Here is a 19,357-nt window from a genome sequence, read left to right as displayed (position 1 = left end):
GTCTTTTCATTACATGTTGCTATTTCAAACTGACATTATGGCACAACACATACACAAATTTGAATACAGCGAACAGACACATAAATCACCAGATGAAAAGTTCGTAATGTGTGTGTGTGTGTGTGTGTGTGTGTGTGTGTGTGTGTGTGTGTGTGTAGGGGGGGGGGGGGTGGGACAGAGGGAGATTTGAACCCAGATCTTCTTTTCCAGAGTCGAACACACAACCACGACATGACAGTCGTTACCACTGCTCAGTACTGCAAATATTAAGTCTGAACTGTTCACTGTTTCTATGCTGCTTCTTTTTTCACAGTTCAGTGCACTTTCTTCCTGTTTTCACACTTAATCTGTGTTGAGTTTTTGATGGGCTATCCAGTGGGCCAACGTACCACTAAATCTGAGGGGGGTGCAATGGGAGTTTCCCTTGTGAGTAAAGATGAAGAACCACCAGCATTTCCGAAGTTGTTCACTATATTTTGCATATTGTTTGATGCAGACACTTTAGTTTAAGTGAAAACATTTATTTGTCTCTTTTTTCCCACTCCCCCCCCCCCCCCCCCTCCTGACACACACACACACACACACACACACACACACACACACAAACACACACACAAACTGAGGCCTTCTGAACTTTGTAATTCCTGTGCTTGAAAGTTCTCTGGCATGGAAATAGAATAGTTAAGTGACACTCTGTGTGAAATTCAGACTGTGAATCTAATGGTTTGAGGTGCAATCATTGTTTGATTGTTGCATTTATTTATGGTACTTAACATGACTTAATCTTTGCCTTACTCAACAAATCTGAAAATGGCAAATGTCAGTGTGATTCAGTACCACGTGAAATATTTTTCAATTTAAATGGCCAGGTGAACTGAAACACTGAGTAGGACAAGGCAATAATAAATCACAATGAGCAGAATCATTCTTTACTGACCGTTGTGGCATTCAAACTAACTTTCAGATTAATGAGTGCTTTATCATTTTGCACTAATTTTTTAAACTGGCAGTAGGTTATACTTTAGATAAACTTGTGGTCAGACCACTGTATAAATAGGGTAATACACCAATACTAATGCTTTAGTGATTTAATAAATATTTTATGTTTATTGCCTAACACTAAGGAAGTTAGCAGTAATGATTTTTTCTTTGAAAATTCACTTATATATATATCTCTGACTTCTGTTAAGAGGAGAGTCTCAGTCATTTTTAAGGAGGTAGCTAAAGTTACACTATTATTGACAGACCATTATGATGTTAGATATTGTTGCAGGCAGAGGGCAGGCCACTTGCATTGGACTTCCCAGCCACCACATCAGGCAGTGATGTTCGTCCCGCCCATACTCGAGGTTCAAGTGACTTGCCAGATGGAAGCCCCAACATGCCCCCGACATTTGGCCCAGTTACTGTAAGTTCTGGCCTGAAGAGCTCAGTTCCGTCCCCAGTAACAGACTCCACTGCAAAGGTAGCAAGTACTGTTGGAGTTGTGAACGGTGCAACCCCTATCACGCCAACGACGACACCTGCCACTGCCTACCGCCCTAACTTTGGACAGGCTTTCCAACGTGTCGCTACATCTGGCCCCTATTCGGCACCGCTGTTTCCAGCACCACCATTTGGAGCTGCTGGCATGATTAGCAATGGTAAGTACAGTTTGTAGCCAAAATCTTTTTCAAATAAATTCCAAATTCTTATAATTAAACAGTGAAAAGTCCAGGATGTAGTAACAACAGTAGGTTGCTACTCGCCACATAAAGGGGGCGTTGAGTCACAGACAAGCAGAATGAAAATGACTGCTAAAATACTAATCTTTTGGAGAAAGGCCTCCTGCTCAAAGTAAAACACACACACTCACATTGTGATGTGGTACTCACACAGACAGAGGTGAAACAGTGACAACAGTTAACAAAAGTTTATTGACCAGAGAAAAAAACCACCTGCTTCGACAGTAATAACAAAATCACAATTACAGTGCTTCACAGGTATGAACACTTGTCAGTACGACGATTCTGGAGTTTGACAAAGTAACGCAATCAGGATCTTCATAGACAAATAAATTTGTGTGGAAAGTGTTCAAGGTCCAGTGAAGCTGTCCTGAATAATGCCAGCATAGGAACAAGATCGTCTCTCCTCGATACAGTCTGAGTGCACCAGGTGAAACAGTGATGAATGCTGAATACAGCACCGTCAGTCCCCACAATGGAGTTTGATTGTGTCCTAAGACGACAGGGTGTGTAGCATGCGCCTGGGGCTAGGAGTGGCTCTCGAAGCCAGAAGAACTGACGTGTGCAGCTCTGGCGCCAACCTTTGTAGCAGCAGGTGCACTATTTTCTGGTCATGTGTGTGGCAGGGGCAAATAGGTCCCTTGGAAGTGACAGCCTGTTCTAGCTCTGGTACTGCTGTGTGATGTCCGTTCATTATTGCGACAGGGTAAGTGTACAGGGACCATGTAGGCTGCATGTGTGCCAGAGGTGCCCGAAGGGTTGCTGATCACTTTTGCAAAGATCTCCGGTGTAGCGCACTGTGCTTTTGTGAGTGTGTGTGTGTGTGTTTTGTATTTTGGTAGAAGGACTTTGTCTGAAAGCTTAATATTTTCGGAATCTTTTTATTGTGCCTGTCTGCAACTCATTACCTCCTCTCATATAATTTGTTTTTCAGACAAATAGTCATACACTGTAATGAGTTGCTTGAAGGAATATTATTATTTGTGACATATAAGTGAGAATTAATATATTATGTGTACATTTCAGAAGGAATCATATTCTTATTGTCATTATTTCTACTCTTTATTCTTTTGATTTGCCATATTTTATCATGTTTTTAATGACAGTATCTGTTATTGTCTAATGCGATATTCTTTCGAGTTGCCGTATGTTATCATTTTTTTAATGCCAGTATCTGTTAATCCCCAATGTGATGTGTATGAATTTATAATTTAATGATTCTGATATTGTAATCAGTACTTCTTAGCCATATGTGCAGAATTTTGTGTATTTGAATTTTATTTCACTTGTGGTTAGAAACGTCAGTCACTTACTAATCTTAGAGTAGTTAGGTGGTAAAATCCTGTAGAGATGAGAGTGGTAAATTCACAGATCCAGTAGAAGATCATGTTTCATCTAACATCTACATGTACGTCACACTCCATAACCCACCATATTATGCATGGTGTTGGTTTCCCTGTACTACTAGCAGTCATTTCCTTTTCTGTTCCACTCAAAGATAAAACGAGGGAAAAATGACTGTCTATATGCCTTCATGTGAGCCGTAATTTCTTTTATCTTACCTTCTTGGTCATTATATGAAATATAAGTTAGTGACAGTAGAATCATTTTGCAGTATACTTCAAATGCTGGCTCTCTAAACTTTGTTAATAATGTCTTACATAAAGGGTGTTGTCATCCCTTCAGGAATTCCCATTTGTGTTCATGAAGCATACCCGTAATACTTGGAAGTTGATGAACCTGCTGGTAACAAATCCAACAACAAGCCCTTGAATTGCTTTGATGTCTTCCTTTAATCCGACCTGATGAGGATCTAAATACTTGAGCTGGTTTATGTTTGCAGTTTATTGAAAAGGAGGAAGGTATTGAATAATTTGAACTCCAGAAGAGCCAATCTGTAAATAACTATAATTGATTATTTTAATTTACCATTGCTGTGACAAAATGCCCAACTGTGGTTGCCACTACTTCATGGTTTTGTGCTGAAGTTTGAATAATAAACTTTGTGGCAGAACTGATGCTTGAGATGTCCTGGAACTGTTACGTTATTGGTGACTCATTTAATTTTGGGGAAAAAAATCATAGTCACTAAGAGTCACGTCAGGCAAGAACAGATTTGTTGTAGTGGCCCCAACCTCACCACTGCAGTTAGTTATGCATTTTGGTGTTGTTGCGGATGACAATGGATAGCAATTTTCATGGATTCAGGAGAGGAGCTAGTGATGTTGCACAATCATCACCAGTTTCATGTTCCAGCTTCTCTGAGTGGGATAAAAGTGGGTAATATCACTCATTTTACTGCCATGTTAATTCCAGTCCATAGGTTTTAAACCAAGTTTGTTAATTGAAACAACATGTCAATTCTATGCATCCTTCACATTTCTTTTCATGTTGTCCTATTCTAGGAACTTATGCAGTCATATCCCTCCAGATTAAGACTTCAGTAAAGTGTTATGTCATCCGTACCTTTCCCATTCTCCAATTCACTAATAACAGCTGATCCACTGCTGGTGATAAAAAGTGTTAACATATTCGTGTTGTTGGGTTTTTCAGTTCGAAGACTGGTTTGACACAGCCTTTCATACTAGTCTGTCCTGCACAAGCATTTACATCTCTGCATAGCTACTGAGATATGCATCTACCTAAAACTTATTCTAGTCGTGCCTTGGTTTCCCTCTACATGTTACCCTGTTGTTGTAATCATGCCCTGATCACCCTCTACATGTTTAACCTTTGGCCCCTTTCCTCCAGTACCAAACCGACTATTCTTTGATGCTTCCAGTTTTGTGCAGTCAATTGATCTCTTCTTTTAGTCAAGTTCTTCTTGGCTCCTAAGGGATTTGAAGATCCCATGCCGACCTAGCACCTTGCCTCCAAATGCTTCTATCTTGTCATACTTCTTGCAAATTTTGTATGGCCATCGTGTCGCATATTATTTTAATTTCATTTAGGTATGCACTCATGGGTCTCCCCCTTCATCTTTCACCATATGACTTATCCTAGAATATCCTTGAAACCATTTCATGCTATTTCAGTCTCATCACATGGATTGTCCATTGAAATCTTCAGATTTTATTGTGCTGATTATTGTTGCCTTTTGTGATAGCATCTGGATTTGTGTTTTGTCTTTGCTTCCAGCTTTGCGATTCATTATCATAGCATGGACCAAAGATTTTGGTATAAACTTTGTTTTCAAAAACCTTTTAGCTGGTTTTCTTCCATTTTAGTTAAACTTCATGTCTTCATTTTAATTTTACTTGTCAGCAGTTAGGCACTAGAAGTTTTCATGTGGAGTAGTTGATGCTGTTAGCATTTTCCAAACTCATTTTCACTTCTACTTGTTCCTTTTTTCTTCATCTATGACTGCACCCAGACATTTGAACTGTTTAATGCTTTCAATTTTATGTATACCAATTATTAGATGTGATTTTTTGACTTATTCATCTCTACTTCTTTGAAGTATCATGTATTTTGTTTCCTGATCATTTACTTTTAGACTATGTTTGGATGCTTTCTCTGTGGACTTACAAATAACAGTCTAATCTCTGTTGTACTTTCCCATTGAACATTATATCATCTGCCTATGCAAACACCTTAACTTGATACCCATAGAGGACAGAGCATCTCCCTGTCTTAGTCCAGTTGTGTTTCTAAAATTGTCAGATGTTATCTCATTTAGCAAAACCCTGCTTATATTATCATCCATGAATATTTTACAAAGATTTATAAGTTTAATTCGAAATCCAAATTGCATCATTACATTCCAACGGCTTTTCTTGTCAGTTGAGTCATAAGCTTTAAAAGAATCAATACACAAGTAATGTATTTTCTGTTTATATTCCCATACTTTTTCATTTATTGTTCTGATTACAAATATATTGTCAATAGTAGGTCTATTTATGTAAAAGCGATTCAGATAATGCCTGATGATTATATTTTCTTCATATGGTTTCAAGTGGTTTAGCAATAAACAGAATAAAATCTAACAGGGTGTGTTGAATAACTTGTAATTTCTGAGGAATTCCCCGTCTCCTTTGTATGCATTGGGACTATTAAAGATTCTTTTCATTCTGTTGGAATAAGTAAATGGATAGATAAAAAAATCTACTCACCAAGCCGCAGCAGAACACGCATATTAAAGCTATTACAGTTTGCTAGTTTTTGGAGCTAGTGGCTCCTTCTGGCAGAAGGGTTGAAGGGGAAGGAAGATGGGTGAAGGAAAAGGACTTGTGAGGTTTAGGAAAAAGGGTAGAGTTTGGAAAAGTTGCCCAGATCTGCGGGTCAGAGGGAGACCTACCAGACAGGAAGAGAAGGAAAGCCTGATTTCTGAGGACTGCAGTAGCAATATACATATAGTGGTTAGAAGTTACTGTACTTACACAAGTAAAATATGCACGTAATGTCCAGTCTGAAGATACAGGATGTTCATTTTAAGTGAAGGTGTGGAAGAATCTCCAAAACTAAGCATCAGATCAAAAAACATTATAATTCCGATTTGTTTTTCTTGGAGTGGGCATCCAATGGTATGACATCACCCCGCCACCCCACCATCTGGGGGGGGGGGGGGACAACTTTGAAATCTTCGGTGGGAACTCCCATTTTTTATTGCAGATTATGACTCTACGACAAAATATACATGCATTTCGTCCAAAGCATTTTCATTGTTTTGCCATAGATGATGCTGTAATCGGAGGAATAGAAATGGGTACACATTCATAATTTATGACATGCTACTCAATGGCTCTTGAATATACAATGGCACGTGGGACCCTACCTCCATGCTTCGAGGGTAGGACTGGCCAGTATTTCATAACTTACAATTGGAAACCCCATTTGCAACATCGTATTAATCTGACATATCAAACAGAGGACTACTCGATGTGCCACCATGGCCGTGTAGTGAACTGTGATGTATCATAACAGGCAGTACTCTGCAACCAGAGCTCACCTATTGTGCAGATGTAGAACAGATAGCAGCTCTAAACATAACAATACTTGGCTGTGTTTATTGCCTGCACACCTACCTATCATTTGGAGAATAGATGTGGAAGTGGACCACGGAAGAAAAAATTAAAATGATCCTGATTTATGGAGAATGTAGGAGAAATGTTTAGGCTGCTGTTACCATATATGCCAAGCGTTTTCCAGGGAAAGCTCACTCTCATTTGTTCTTTTACAAGGTTGTGAATGCTTTTATATCTGATAGCAGCATGTGGACCAGCAAAAGGAAACAAAACAAATATGTTACCGGACAAGTTAGTGAAATATATGTAGTAGCAGCAGTGCACCACAGCCCACAGATAAGTGCCTGGAAATTACACTGTGATTCCGGTATCTCCTTATGTACGAGGGCAGTTCAATAAGTAATGCAACACATTTTTTTCTCGGCCAATTTTGGTTGAAAAAACCGGAAATTTCTTGTGGAATATTTTTAAACATTCCCGCTTCGTCTCGTACAGTTTCATTGACTTCCGACAGGTGGCAGCGCTGTACGGAGCTGTTAAAATGGCGTCTGTAACGGATGTGCGTTGCAAACAACGGGCAGTGATCGAGTTTCTTTTGGCGGAAAACCAGGGCATCTCAGATATTCATAGGCGCTTGCAGAATGTCTACGGTGATCTAGCAGTGGACAAAAGCACGGTGACTTGTTGGGCAAAGCGTGTGTCATCATCGCCGCAAGGTCAAGCAAGACTGTCTGATCTGCCGCGTGCGGGCCGGCCGTGCACAGCTGTGATTCCTGCAATGGCGGAGCGTGCGAACACACTCGTGTTACTCTTCAGAAATTGAAGAAACGACTTCAGCGTGTTCGTAGGCACAAAAATCTGAACGAACTTCTCCTTCTTCATGACAACGCAGACCTCACACAAGTCTTCGCACCCGAGAGGAGCTCACAAAACTTCAGTGGACTGTTCTTCCTCATGCACCCTACAGCCTCGATCTCGCACCATCCGATTTCCATATGTTGGCCCAATGAAGGACGCAATCCGTGGGAGGCACTACGTGGATGATGAAGAAATTATTGATGCAGTACGACGTTGGCTCTGACATCGACCAGTGGAATGGTACCGTGCAGGCATACAGGCCCTCATTTCAAGGTGGCGTAAGGCCGTAGCATTGAATGGAGATTACGTTGAAAAATAGTGTTGTGTAGCTAAAATATTGGGGAATAACCTGGTGTATTTCAGTGCTGAATAAAACAACCCCTGTTTCAGAAAAAAATGTGTTGCATTACTTATTGAACTGCCCTCGTAGTATTGTCACAATACTGTATCGTCATAAGTATCATCCACACCACATGTCATTGCATCAGGAACATCATGGTGCCGATTTCCATAACTGGCTAGTATTTTGTGAATGGGCACATCAACAAATGCAAATGGCCCCCATGCTTTCTGCTGAGGTACTATTTTCCAATGAGTCTACATTCACAAACCATGGTAGTGTTAACTGGCATAGAGTGTAGACAGTCCCCACCGGTTACGGCAAGTTGATCATCAAAATCCTTGGTTGGTTAACATTGGTGTGGCATCATAGGGAACAAACTCATTGGTTTGTATTTTATTGATGGCACATTGAATGGGCACAAATATTGAATGTTTTTGGAACAGGAACTACCAGTACTACTGCAGGATGTTCGACAATGTATGTGGTTTCAACATGTCGTTTGCCCAGCACATTACGCAACTGAAGCACAGGATTACGCAACTGAAGCACAGGATGTATGCAGGAGGGTGCATTGCTGGTAACCATGGAGTATTCCCCTTTGTCGCCAACCTGTAGGAACACAAGAAGCATGTCGAGAAATCGTCTGTGGAGGAGTCTGCAACATACTCCTTCATTTGAACTTTGAACTTTCTATTGAGAGGATCTGCCTCACTGGTAGATTTGGGGTGAAGAAAAGGAGCAGTCACCTGGCAAATGCCTCGACAAGCACAGAGATTGTGGAAGATCTGAGAGAAGGATCATTATCCCTCACAAGCATATAAGGCAGTTTTTCAATAGAAAAACTTTTGGAGATGGCCTGAAACATGTGGCTGACATTGAAGGACAGCAGATAGTGTACGGAAGTCTATAGAAAGCATCAACAACCAACAACCAGTAAGAATTTAGGAAGGATACTGCAAAATGAACATGGATGTGTTCTCACAGAAACTGCGGTGTGGTCCGTGGAGAGTGCATTACCTGTGGCATTGCCTGCTGGGCAGAACACTGAGAACAGGCTGCAAGGAACAATGTCACTGTCAATGCTGGGCCAAAATGCATGCTGATGGGCCAATAACTTGGCATATGAATCCCCCCGCCCCCCAAAGTCCCTGCTGTAGGCAGTACTTAAATGATCAAGAGGCCTGTCTGTCTACCCAAGCTGAATGAGGTGAATGACTTGATGCAAAACTGGATTGGCTGCAACAACAGCTGCGATCTGGGATCATGTGATAGGAAACTCATCCACCATTCATTGTTCCTCAACATCTGAGTGAAAGTAAAGGCGTTCATCCTGATCAAAAGTAGTATCTGGCCACATTGGAAGCCAGAACAGCACATTGTTTCACTCTGCATTATTCTGTTGTTATTCCATTCTCAATCATCGAAAGTGACTTCTCACAACACCATAAATAAAGGAACTAAAGGACAAATCACTGGTTTGAGTTACAGCACTTTACTTAATAATGCCAGAAACATACGTACATCTTTACTTATAGGATATGAACATTAACAAAAATACTTTAGACAGATTGGTATTATAAGCACTATCATTTCTGCTAATAGTTAATGGAATTGGCTAATTAATATACTCCACCCTCCCTGGGGAGAGCATGTAAGTGGACACAACTTCCAGACAAGGATATACTGCATTGTCTCTTCACACCATGTTCCCATAATGTCATCCATAGGCAAATGTCCGATGGTGCATGTCAATCATCACACTGCCAGTTCCAGAGCACAGCCTGTTGAGTGTATTCCATACAGACCACCTATACTCGTGACCTGAGGGGAGGCTTTTGGAAGGCATCAGCCACCCTGCAAGGTGGTTGGATCTGGATCACCAAGAATGAAGAATTACAATTAGAGATTTGGAAGTGAAGCAGTGCTCTTTTTGCACGCCTTACTGGATCATGTGTTGCTGCTTGGGAAGGTGGAAGGCACAGACTTTTGTTTTTGATGGGTTGTCTTGACAATAATGCATAGAATTTGTAGTACATGTTGCTTCTGGAGCTAATACGGCGACATTTTATGCATAAATAATGCTATTTATTCCTTATGAGCAGGGTTGATAATCAATGTAAGTATTATAGAGTATAGGAGCTAGTACACTTCCTTGTAACAGGCCATTTTTTAGTTTTCTCTATCTGCTCTGTTGACCTCGAAATTAAACAGAAAACTATCTGTTCTGCAGAAAGCATCCAGTTATTTGAGTGAGTTTATATTCCTATACAGTGACTAACCATGTTTTGGCTTATTGCATGTCAGTGAAAGCTGCTGCAGTGTTTGTTGTTTTTATAGCTGTCTTCTATGTACTGCATGAGGTGCAGTACTTCTCCCTTGTTAAAAGCCTATTTGTTCTGGCATGAGCAATGGGTCTACCACTCATATAGTTGATCTAGACTCAATCGTTGTAAGATTTTGTCTAAATATCCCATCAATGGGATTGGTCTGTCGTTCTTGGGATCACTTGTGTTTTCAGGTTTGAGTATTGCAGTGACTGATTTTTCTCCATAGTTTAGGGATTTCACAGTTGTGTCCAAGAGCCATTGCTACTAGCAGGACCAAATCTTTTGAGTTACTTGGTGTAGATATCATCAAGACCTACTGCCTTACCATTTTTACATTTGTTGAGCTCTCTGTTCGGATCTTCCAGAACAAAATGATCAGAGGGAATGCTGTTTTCCTGACGTATTTCTTTTGTTTGATTCCAGCTTTACTGGTCTGCCACTCTCCTTGAGTTGACTTGCAGTTTGATTTGCAGATAAGTTGCTATATACTGAGCTCTCAGTTTTGTGTAACTGCCAAGCATAGTAGCAGTTCATTTTTATGTTCAGATCTTGTGTTAATTTAATCCATTGGTTGCATCTGGATTCAGAATTTGAGGATGAGGCACACTGCCTGCTTGAGATAGTTTCATCATTGGAAGAATCTTTTTGAAAATGTTCTGATATTTTTTCAATAGAATTGATGTTTCAGAGGTTAAGACGTAGAATGTAACTAGACTACATCCTCTATGACTGGACATTTTCCAGAAATGCTACACAAACATCTGGATAGGGATTGATTGCTGTAATCCTCACACTGAGCATTGTGGTGAATTTCTGCCACTTTGTCATATTGAAATTGTGTCTTTGCATGAAGCTCATGGTGTGTGGGTGGATTTCTATTACTAACTGACTCGTGATGGATGACGTTGTGTGTGGAGGGATCAGTGTGCAAGCTGATTTTGTACTTTGTTTGCCTAATTGTATCCGTGTTGCCATTTTCCATTATTAAAAGATGAGGAACTTCGTTATCATGGACCAAAGATAGCTGATGTAGTTCTGTGTGCTCTAGTACAGCATTTTAATTTAAATTGTCTTGAGAGTAGCCCCATACAGAGCTATAACTATTGAAATCATCTACAACAGATTCTTTCTGACTCCTCAAATTAGCAGGAGGATTAAATGAAAAAATCTCAGTAGGAGGATTGAGACAAAGGAAATGATAAGGTTGCTGTTCTGTGATGGAAGTTGTAATAATCTGGTGATCTGATTTGGTGAAGATTGCTCTACCTTACTGGCCTTGAGGTCTTTTGGTCACTAGTTTCATTACTGCAACCAAAGTATGTGCTTGGTGAATATCTCTGTGTGTTTTCTTGGGCACGTTATAAATTACATTAGTGTCTACTATAAAGGTCATGTAATAGTTCCTCTCTACAACAATATGCTGCTCGTCACATAGAGGAGATGTTGAGTCACAGAGAGGCACAATGAAAAAGAATGCTACAAACATTCAGCTACTGGAATAAGTCTTTCATTATATATAGAAAATACACATACATTCACACAAGCAGAACTCACACATAGATGATCATTGCCGTTTTTGGTCACTAAGGTCCGACTGCAACTGTGTCTAAGGTGAACAGAAATCTGTCCTTAATAGTTTCTGAGGAAACTAATGAAACCAGGTGAGAACAGGACAAATGCAAGTGATAGTAAATTGAACATTGTGATCTAATGTGTTGCTTAAGTATGTACATTTCCTCACTAAAGATCTTCAAAAACTTCACCATTAACTGCAATGCACTTTTCAGCTCTTGTAGACAGCTGCTGATCTGAGCTCATTTGTACAGTCTTTTACTTGAGCACATGTATGTAAAATCATGTCAAATACAAGCAAGAAGTTCTATGAGGGCTGTCCAGAAAGTAAGTTATGATTGATTGCGAAATGAAAATCACAGTTGTAACAGGTAGCTACACCTTTCAGCTAGTTCTCTACGTAGTCGCCGTTCTGACTCAGACATTCGTCGTAGCGTTGTACCAACTTTCCAATACCCTCATCATAGAAGGCAGCCGCCAGTGCTTTCCGCCAATTATATACGCTGGCCTAAAGCTCCTTGTCTGTGTCAAAATGTTGTCTTCATAGCCAGCGGTTCGTTTGAGCAGAGATGAAACTCAGTGGGAGACAATTACGGGCTGTATTGTGGGTAACCAAACATTTCCAATTGAAACGATGCAGGAACATCTTCATTGCCCCTGCAGAATGAGACTGAGAATTGTCTTGAAGAAGAAACCGCACGACAGTTATGTAACGTTGGTTGCATAGCTTCAGGGGAAAATTCTCACCAGGCCCTCGTACTTGGATGGAGACACTATTTTCTATAACATCTTTACGCGCTCACTAAGAGCTCAGGAATGAAAAGAGCGACATAATTCTACCTAGAGTCATACTAGAGACACTGCCCAACACATCTTAGCAAAGCTTTATCGGATCTTCATAGTCGTTTCAATTTCGCGACCGATCGTAACTTACTTTCTGGACAGCCCTCGTATGTTACATTGAATGTCTTGGCTGTTGTTTCCATCAAAATGCTGTAACTGGAGAAGGATTGGCCCAGCTGGAGTACTAGTCAGTTGCATTGGAGATGTATCAGAACCCTACTGCTTTAAGTATGGGGGAAAACATGGTCTCAAAAAAAATGATCTACATTCAGTAAAGACAACATTATGTAGCCTAATGTCGCTTTGGTTATATTTTCATTGTTAGCATTTAAGTGGAGTTAACACTTTTTTGTTATGTTGCAGGACCTACAGATCTAAGCATGAAGACAAAACCACTGCTCAGCCACAAACTGAGCACCGCCGAAATAGTAGCAGTAAGGCAGTTGATTACTGGGTACAGGGAATCTGCTGCATTTCTTCTCCGGTCTGCAGATGAGTTAGAACAGCTCTTGCAGCAACAGTGATTGACCTGAGAATGGACATGGTGATCTGCACAGAGAGACTGAAGCAAAATGAATGCAGGGATCTCAGATTTCTCCACTGTGTACAAAGTGTGAAGACATTGTGTCAAGGGATGTTTGGTTCATTGTGCATTTAAACATCTTATTTCATGATCTGGTGTCCTTGTGTGTGTGCTGATAGTACTTCTTTGACTTTGATGTATTTCATGTGAACACTTTGCTTAAACTGATGTGTGATACAGAACAAGTTTTCTGGGATATTCCAGCTGCATGAAGAAGAAGCAAATTGCTTCAACAACTTATTCATGATGAGTGTAATAATGGAAAGCACTTAACATTATTAAACTGTGCTAAACATTTTTCAAGATGAAAAAAAAAAAGACTTTAAACTCTGTAAAGATATTTGATGGACCAATTACATGCTCTCACTCATGTAATAGCTGATGCAGCACTTTTGTACTTATTTATAACAATTTTTTCCTGACCCTGCACTGTCACATGCCTTTGTTATCATTATCAATGTCAGAGTCACTATTTATATCAGTCATTTACTATGAAATGTATATTTTTGGTGTTGACTACATTTTGTTCCTAACAGATACATTTGTAGACAAGTGTTGGTCATGTTTTTCATTTCTTCAACAGGAACATGACTCACAGACAGAACTTACCAATAATTTGTGATTATAAAGAGTTTACCAGTTTTTTGAAATTGTAAGTTATAGGCCTCTGACTCTGCAAAAACGAAAAAAAAAAGAAACATCCTCTTGTACAAATATGGTTGATGTGTTTTTCATGAGATAGAAGCTGTCTTTAATTCATTGATTACGAAATGTCTAAGGACAATACACAGAGTAAGCATATTGGACATGTTTGTCTTTCATGAAACCAGAAACATATTTGCTAGTTTATAACATTTGTTGAATGCATGAAAATACAAAACGCACTTTGAGGAAGATGTAATGGTTGTGTGACTCGTTGTCAGTTTCCTCATATTCTTTCTGTGTTTCTTGTGACATGTGATTTATATCTGTGCAATCATAATGTTAATTCGAACCTCTATATGTGGATATTCCTAATTCCATCCATAGCATTAGCTGATGCACACTACTTAATGCAACTTCTCTAAAAAGAGAAAATTTATTTGGCAAAAAAATTTTAAAATATTCTCAGCAGCACTGTGCAATCGATGTTTCAAATGTTTTGTCTGTAAGTCAAAAATGCGTTTTTCATATATTCATATTTGTAGTATTTGTCCATATATGTAAATAAAATTTGTATTTAAATATATATAGCAGCTTCAAAGATTTAATACTTTATACCCACCACACAGTCTTGTTTCAAATTTAAGTAGATGGATGCATCTTTTCATTTGTGACAAACTCTCGGTGTTGTGTTTTTGATATTAATCTGTGTTGATGTTCGTGGCAGCTACAATAAGGAATTCAACAGTTTTGTGGAAGTGTTTCCAGACTGTTCTTCCATGTTGGAATTTACTGTATAAGAGAATTTACAGAATGATGAACTGCATAAAAGAATTTACAAAATGATGAACTGGCTAGTGAATAAGTCCTTGCTTAGATGTTTTACTTTTGTTATTGGGAGCACTTATTGTTTTTACATTTAAAAACTGGAAACTTTGCACAACAAAATGTTATTTAAATTTTATAAATGCTCAGATATATGCACATAAGTATGTGAACCTTGGTGGTTTTCCCGATAACATGTAATTGCCAAATATTATTTCAAAATGTGAGTCTTACACTGCCTTTCCTTCTTGATAAAATATTGCTGATGTGGCAGCACTGGTTTTTAGCCATTGTTTCTTAATACATTTTTTCTTTGAGCATCACCATATTTCTTGTAGATGAGTTTCAGTACCCAACAATACATTGTACAGCAACATTACTGCATAATGTATTCTTAATTTTGCTTTGAGACCTTCGTATCCCTTATATTTTATGTTGAATTTCATAAATTACTTGGGCATGGAATTTGAATGTAGCTACCATATTCATTAAGCAAACACTGGAGACATTGGTTCCAAGCAAAACACAACTCAGCAATTCATAATTATAGTGCCATTTTAAAATATATGATGAATAAATTAAAAAATAATGCAACACATTTATTTAATAAATATGGTAAATAAAAAAGAAAACTTGCATCATTGTGAGTAACTGTATTTATTTTGAGTTGTAATTTTATTTCAAATTTTGCACAGTTTGTTAAGTAAACTGGCAAAGCCATTACACTGTATGCGTGTACCAAATTTTTTTAATGACAAACACTTTATTCTTTTTATATTCATGAAAGGTATCTGTGTTATAAACAGATGAAATGTACACAAAACGCAAATGACTGTACTAAAATAGCGTGTGAATGTGTTAGGTTCCCTGTACTGCCCTCTCTGTATTAATTAAGTACAGTATATTGTGTTTTTAGAGGATTTACCATTTTGGATGTGTTCATACTAACATTCACAGTACATCTTTTCCATTAAATATGGTTATTTGTCATTATGTAAAAGATGTTATTGTATTGTGTTGTATTTCCTGTGGTTAGTTTTGGTGGTGTAGTTTCAGATATAATTGGAACATTACATCTGAATTTTAATCATGGAACATTCTTCTGGAATGATTGCAACATGGGCAGTGTTACCAGGTTTCTGGCCATCTGTAGGGGTCAGTCTAACTACTGGAGGCCTAATTTTAATGCTTTTATGGCTTTACAGAAAACTTGGTTTCAGCATCTGTGCAATCATGAAGTATGACATGTAGTTTTCAGAGTGCATCTCTATGTGGCAAACATTATTGCAAATTTTGAATCCCATTTTCCAACACACACACCATTTATAGCACATTTTCAAATTATCTTACTGTACACTGTAATCAGTTTTCTACATGGGCTGTATATGTGTGGTTACAGAAGTGTTCTAGGATATGTTTTTGGCCAAAAGGAATAAAAAATACTAAGTTTCTATAGCATATCTGTTACTGACAGATTGAAATTAAAAGGGGTGGTGCTTGTAACTTGTATTACTTCCTGCTTTATTGTTATTAAATTGTTTCGGTATGTTTCGGGGTAAAACAGATTGACTCATGATAGCTACAGAATTGTGTCACATGTAGCATATTAGTATAACTTGAGGGGGGGGGGATGGTGGTTCAGATCATTTAATTTTAAGGGACTAACTCCTTCAACATAGAAATTTATTTCCCTCTTATTGTAATATACCTCATATAATTTTGGTTTGATAGGTATACGTATTAAGCATATTTGTCTTCCAGCATGTTCTTATAAATGAAAAGATACTGTCAACAAAGTTCCTAAGTCTTTCTGATTTTTGTGGTACTATCCTGCTTCATCTTATCCAGTACATCAGTTAAGTACATTACCAGGCGTGATTTATGACTGTTTCATTAACAAGTTTGAAAAAAAAAAAAAGGAAGCCATTAAAGTTGATGATAGGCACCTCCTTGTCAAGTTCTGAAAAGATACATTTCTCAGTCGATAATTGCTACATCGTTTTTTCCATTTACGGTACAAGTTTATAGTTGTTTTATCTTAGCCCGTCAAACACTAGGCTCTTTTAGTCTGTAATGGGATAAAGCCAATTTTCCAGTAGTAGTGTTCAATATAAGTTTATAACAGTGGAGTCCAACATTCTGTCAGCAGAAAAGTTGTTAGACAGCTGTCATGTTAACTGCTTCTTATTTAACAGTAGAATGTTAATGAAATGGAGACTTGGTGTACACAACCTTGGAAGATATATCAGCGGTATTTTCAAAAATCTGATTATGTCAGACATCAGTGTCTTTGAACTTTTAATTGAAAATGAAAACTGCATGTCTGTATGAACACTAAATGCAGTGGTCAACCATCCAAGTCCTCTTAATTTATTTGTAAAACAACAGTAAAGTTTCACCCTGACACTGTCACTGTTCTAACCTTCACACATCTTTTGGTGACATTGACAGCATGCAGGTGTGAGAGAAACTACAGTCCAAGAATTGCCTCCAGACTAGTTCTGAGAAATTGTGGAGTGTGTCAGAATGGAATAGGAGTGATGCAGATTTATATTTTGCTAAGTGTACTTTTTCTGTAGAGTTCTTGCTCTGCAAATAACTAGTTCTGCAATGCTAACCACCACATTTTTTTCTAACTAAAGTTCCTTTTGGCACACAGTGAGAAAGAAATCATGCTGTAATCTTGTTTCTGGTTGATAGAGTGGTTCCCATAACCTATTTCTCACTTGCATACACACATTTAATTCCTGACTCTATAGTTAACTGATATCTGTGTAATTGTTTACATCTTTCGCTAAAGTACCAGAATTGCATCTCACTGTATTAACACTCACTAACTACAACAGTTAGGTCTGTACACAGTTTGGTCGAAGAAGGAGCACGATTTCTAGTACATTATTCAATATGTGTAATATATCTCAGAGAAGAGTATTGGACATAAATGTACAGGTTCCAACAATCATGGCCACGTACAAAATTTTATCCTCTCTGTGCTGAATGGCCCCGAGCTGTAAATTTCTGATGATAAATTATAATTAGTTATCTATGCTTGTTAGAGCTGGAAATGAAAGTGAAGTGGAATACATGTTAAATATATAAACGCTTGTATATTCCAGATTGTATTTTTAATCAGTTTTAGTCTTTCTATTAGCAAAAATTACACGTGTAATTTTTTAGCAATTTGAAATATACCAAAGAAGGCTGTAAATATTTGAATTATTGATTAGTGAATTTTGTAATTGTAATTGGACCACTGCATCATTCTTTATGTCTTGCAAGGAATCTTATTGTTTATATATTTTTAACATATTTTACAAAATGATTAAATGATATATGTGTACTTCAGATTTGTGTAAATATTCAATAAAAATCTTTAATTAGCACTAAAATATTTAATGAAAAAGAAATGAAAGTGCATTTTAATTAGCCCAAAGAACAATTATCATTAATGTTCCCTGCAGCTAAACTGATACTTAATCTAAAATTGGCTTAAGAAGAAAGAAATTATAAGTTAAGATGCCCTTAAATTATTCGGTATGAATGGCAAAGTGTTCCCACCATTCTGGTGGCTTGATCTCATTCATGCTTACAAAGAAAGTTTACACTACAGCCTGAACACCATTTTATGTATTACAAAGTTTCCTTTTCCATTAATTGGCATATAACCTCCTAACTTCTTAGTGCTTGAATTAACTTACCTTCTTTTATTACTATTGAGATGGTTATATTACAAATACATATTTAGTAATTACCTTTCAATGTTTTTACGGGCTATGAGTGTCGTCTGGAAAAATAATCAGGTAAATGTCAAATAACACAAGAGACAGATACACTGCATAATTAGATAAATTACAATAACAATAAATAATCACACAATAGTCACTTATGAAATACATTCAGTACATTAATGTGTTAATGACAAAGATAATAAAATATAAAACAATTTGGCAAATGAAAGTAAGTACAACCAGTAATAAAATATGGGCACAACATGACTTAAAGATGCTTACTATAGTCTGTTGTTATTTACAGTACAATCATATAAGAAATCTAAATCATTAGTCACATAATCTTGGAACTCTTTGAGAAGAGTAAATTCCTTAGCTTTTCAAACATTTTGCAATGTTAGTTTCAAATATGTGTATTTCAGACCACTGCCTTCAAGTGGTGTTTAAAGTGGAGATAGATAAATAAACTTTGGAGAAAAAAAATTACTGAAACTAGGCATATGTATACTACGTACTGATTGTACACATTCAGAGTAATTAAAGACCCATGAACTTAGCTTCAACATGCACAGTTTTTGCAGTTATAACAGAATTTTAGCTAAAAATAAGATTTATTGCTTCAAACTGTATGAATAAAATAAGAATTTGAAATGAAGTGGGTGAAGTTGTAAAAGGTTCCAAGAAAAAGGGGTACATGGTGGACATGCTCCTTTGGGTGCGTGTGAAATTTGGCATTAATGTGTCTGATTTATTTTGCTGCAAGGCCACATGTAGCAATCTAGTGGTTGTTAACCAGAGATTTCTCATAAATCTATTCTAGACTCGATCTCCATTGTTTCTTAAAGGTAAAAGCTTAGGTCACAGATGCTTGTTGTGTAAGTGGGTGTTAAAAGCTTTCACAACTGAAGACCTCAGCTGTAAGCAGTGTTAAGGGACATTCACTGAGAA

At 37.8% G+C, this 19,357-nt stretch overlaps 1 protein-coding gene across 5 annotated transcripts in view; it reads left to right on the top strand.

The window, feature by feature from the left end:
- Window positions 1-16,631, top strand: part of LOC126092035 (nucleolar protein 4-like) — a 442,215-nt gene extending 425,584 nt beyond the window's left edge. For 4 of the 5 annotated variants that reach the window (XM_049907435.1, XM_049907434.1, XM_049907437.1 and 1 more), the window contains 2 exons: window positions 1,262-1,643; window positions 12,995-16,631. In XM_049907435.1, the coding sequence (XP_049763392.1) occupies window positions 1,262-1,643; window positions 12,995-13,155 (543 nt within the window). In that variant the 3' untranslated portion in view covers window positions 13,156-16,631. The remainder of the gene's footprint in view (window positions 1-1,261; window positions 1,644-12,994) is intronic. The other variant, XM_049907436.1, reaches the window with a different exon arrangement.
- The last annotated feature ends 2,726 nt before the right edge of the window (window positions 16,632-19,357 follow it).

The sequence above is a fragment of the Schistocerca cancellata genome, chromosome 7 (genome assembly GCF_023864275.1).
Source record: "Schistocerca cancellata isolate TAMUIC-IGC-003103 chromosome 7, iqSchCanc2.1, whole genome shotgun sequence".
In the NCBI taxonomy this organism is placed as follows: Eukaryota; Metazoa; Arthropoda; class Insecta; order Orthoptera; family Acrididae; genus Schistocerca; species Schistocerca cancellata.
Note: the sequence above shows the minus strand (reverse complement) of the source record. Positions and strands in the feature narration are given on the sequence as shown.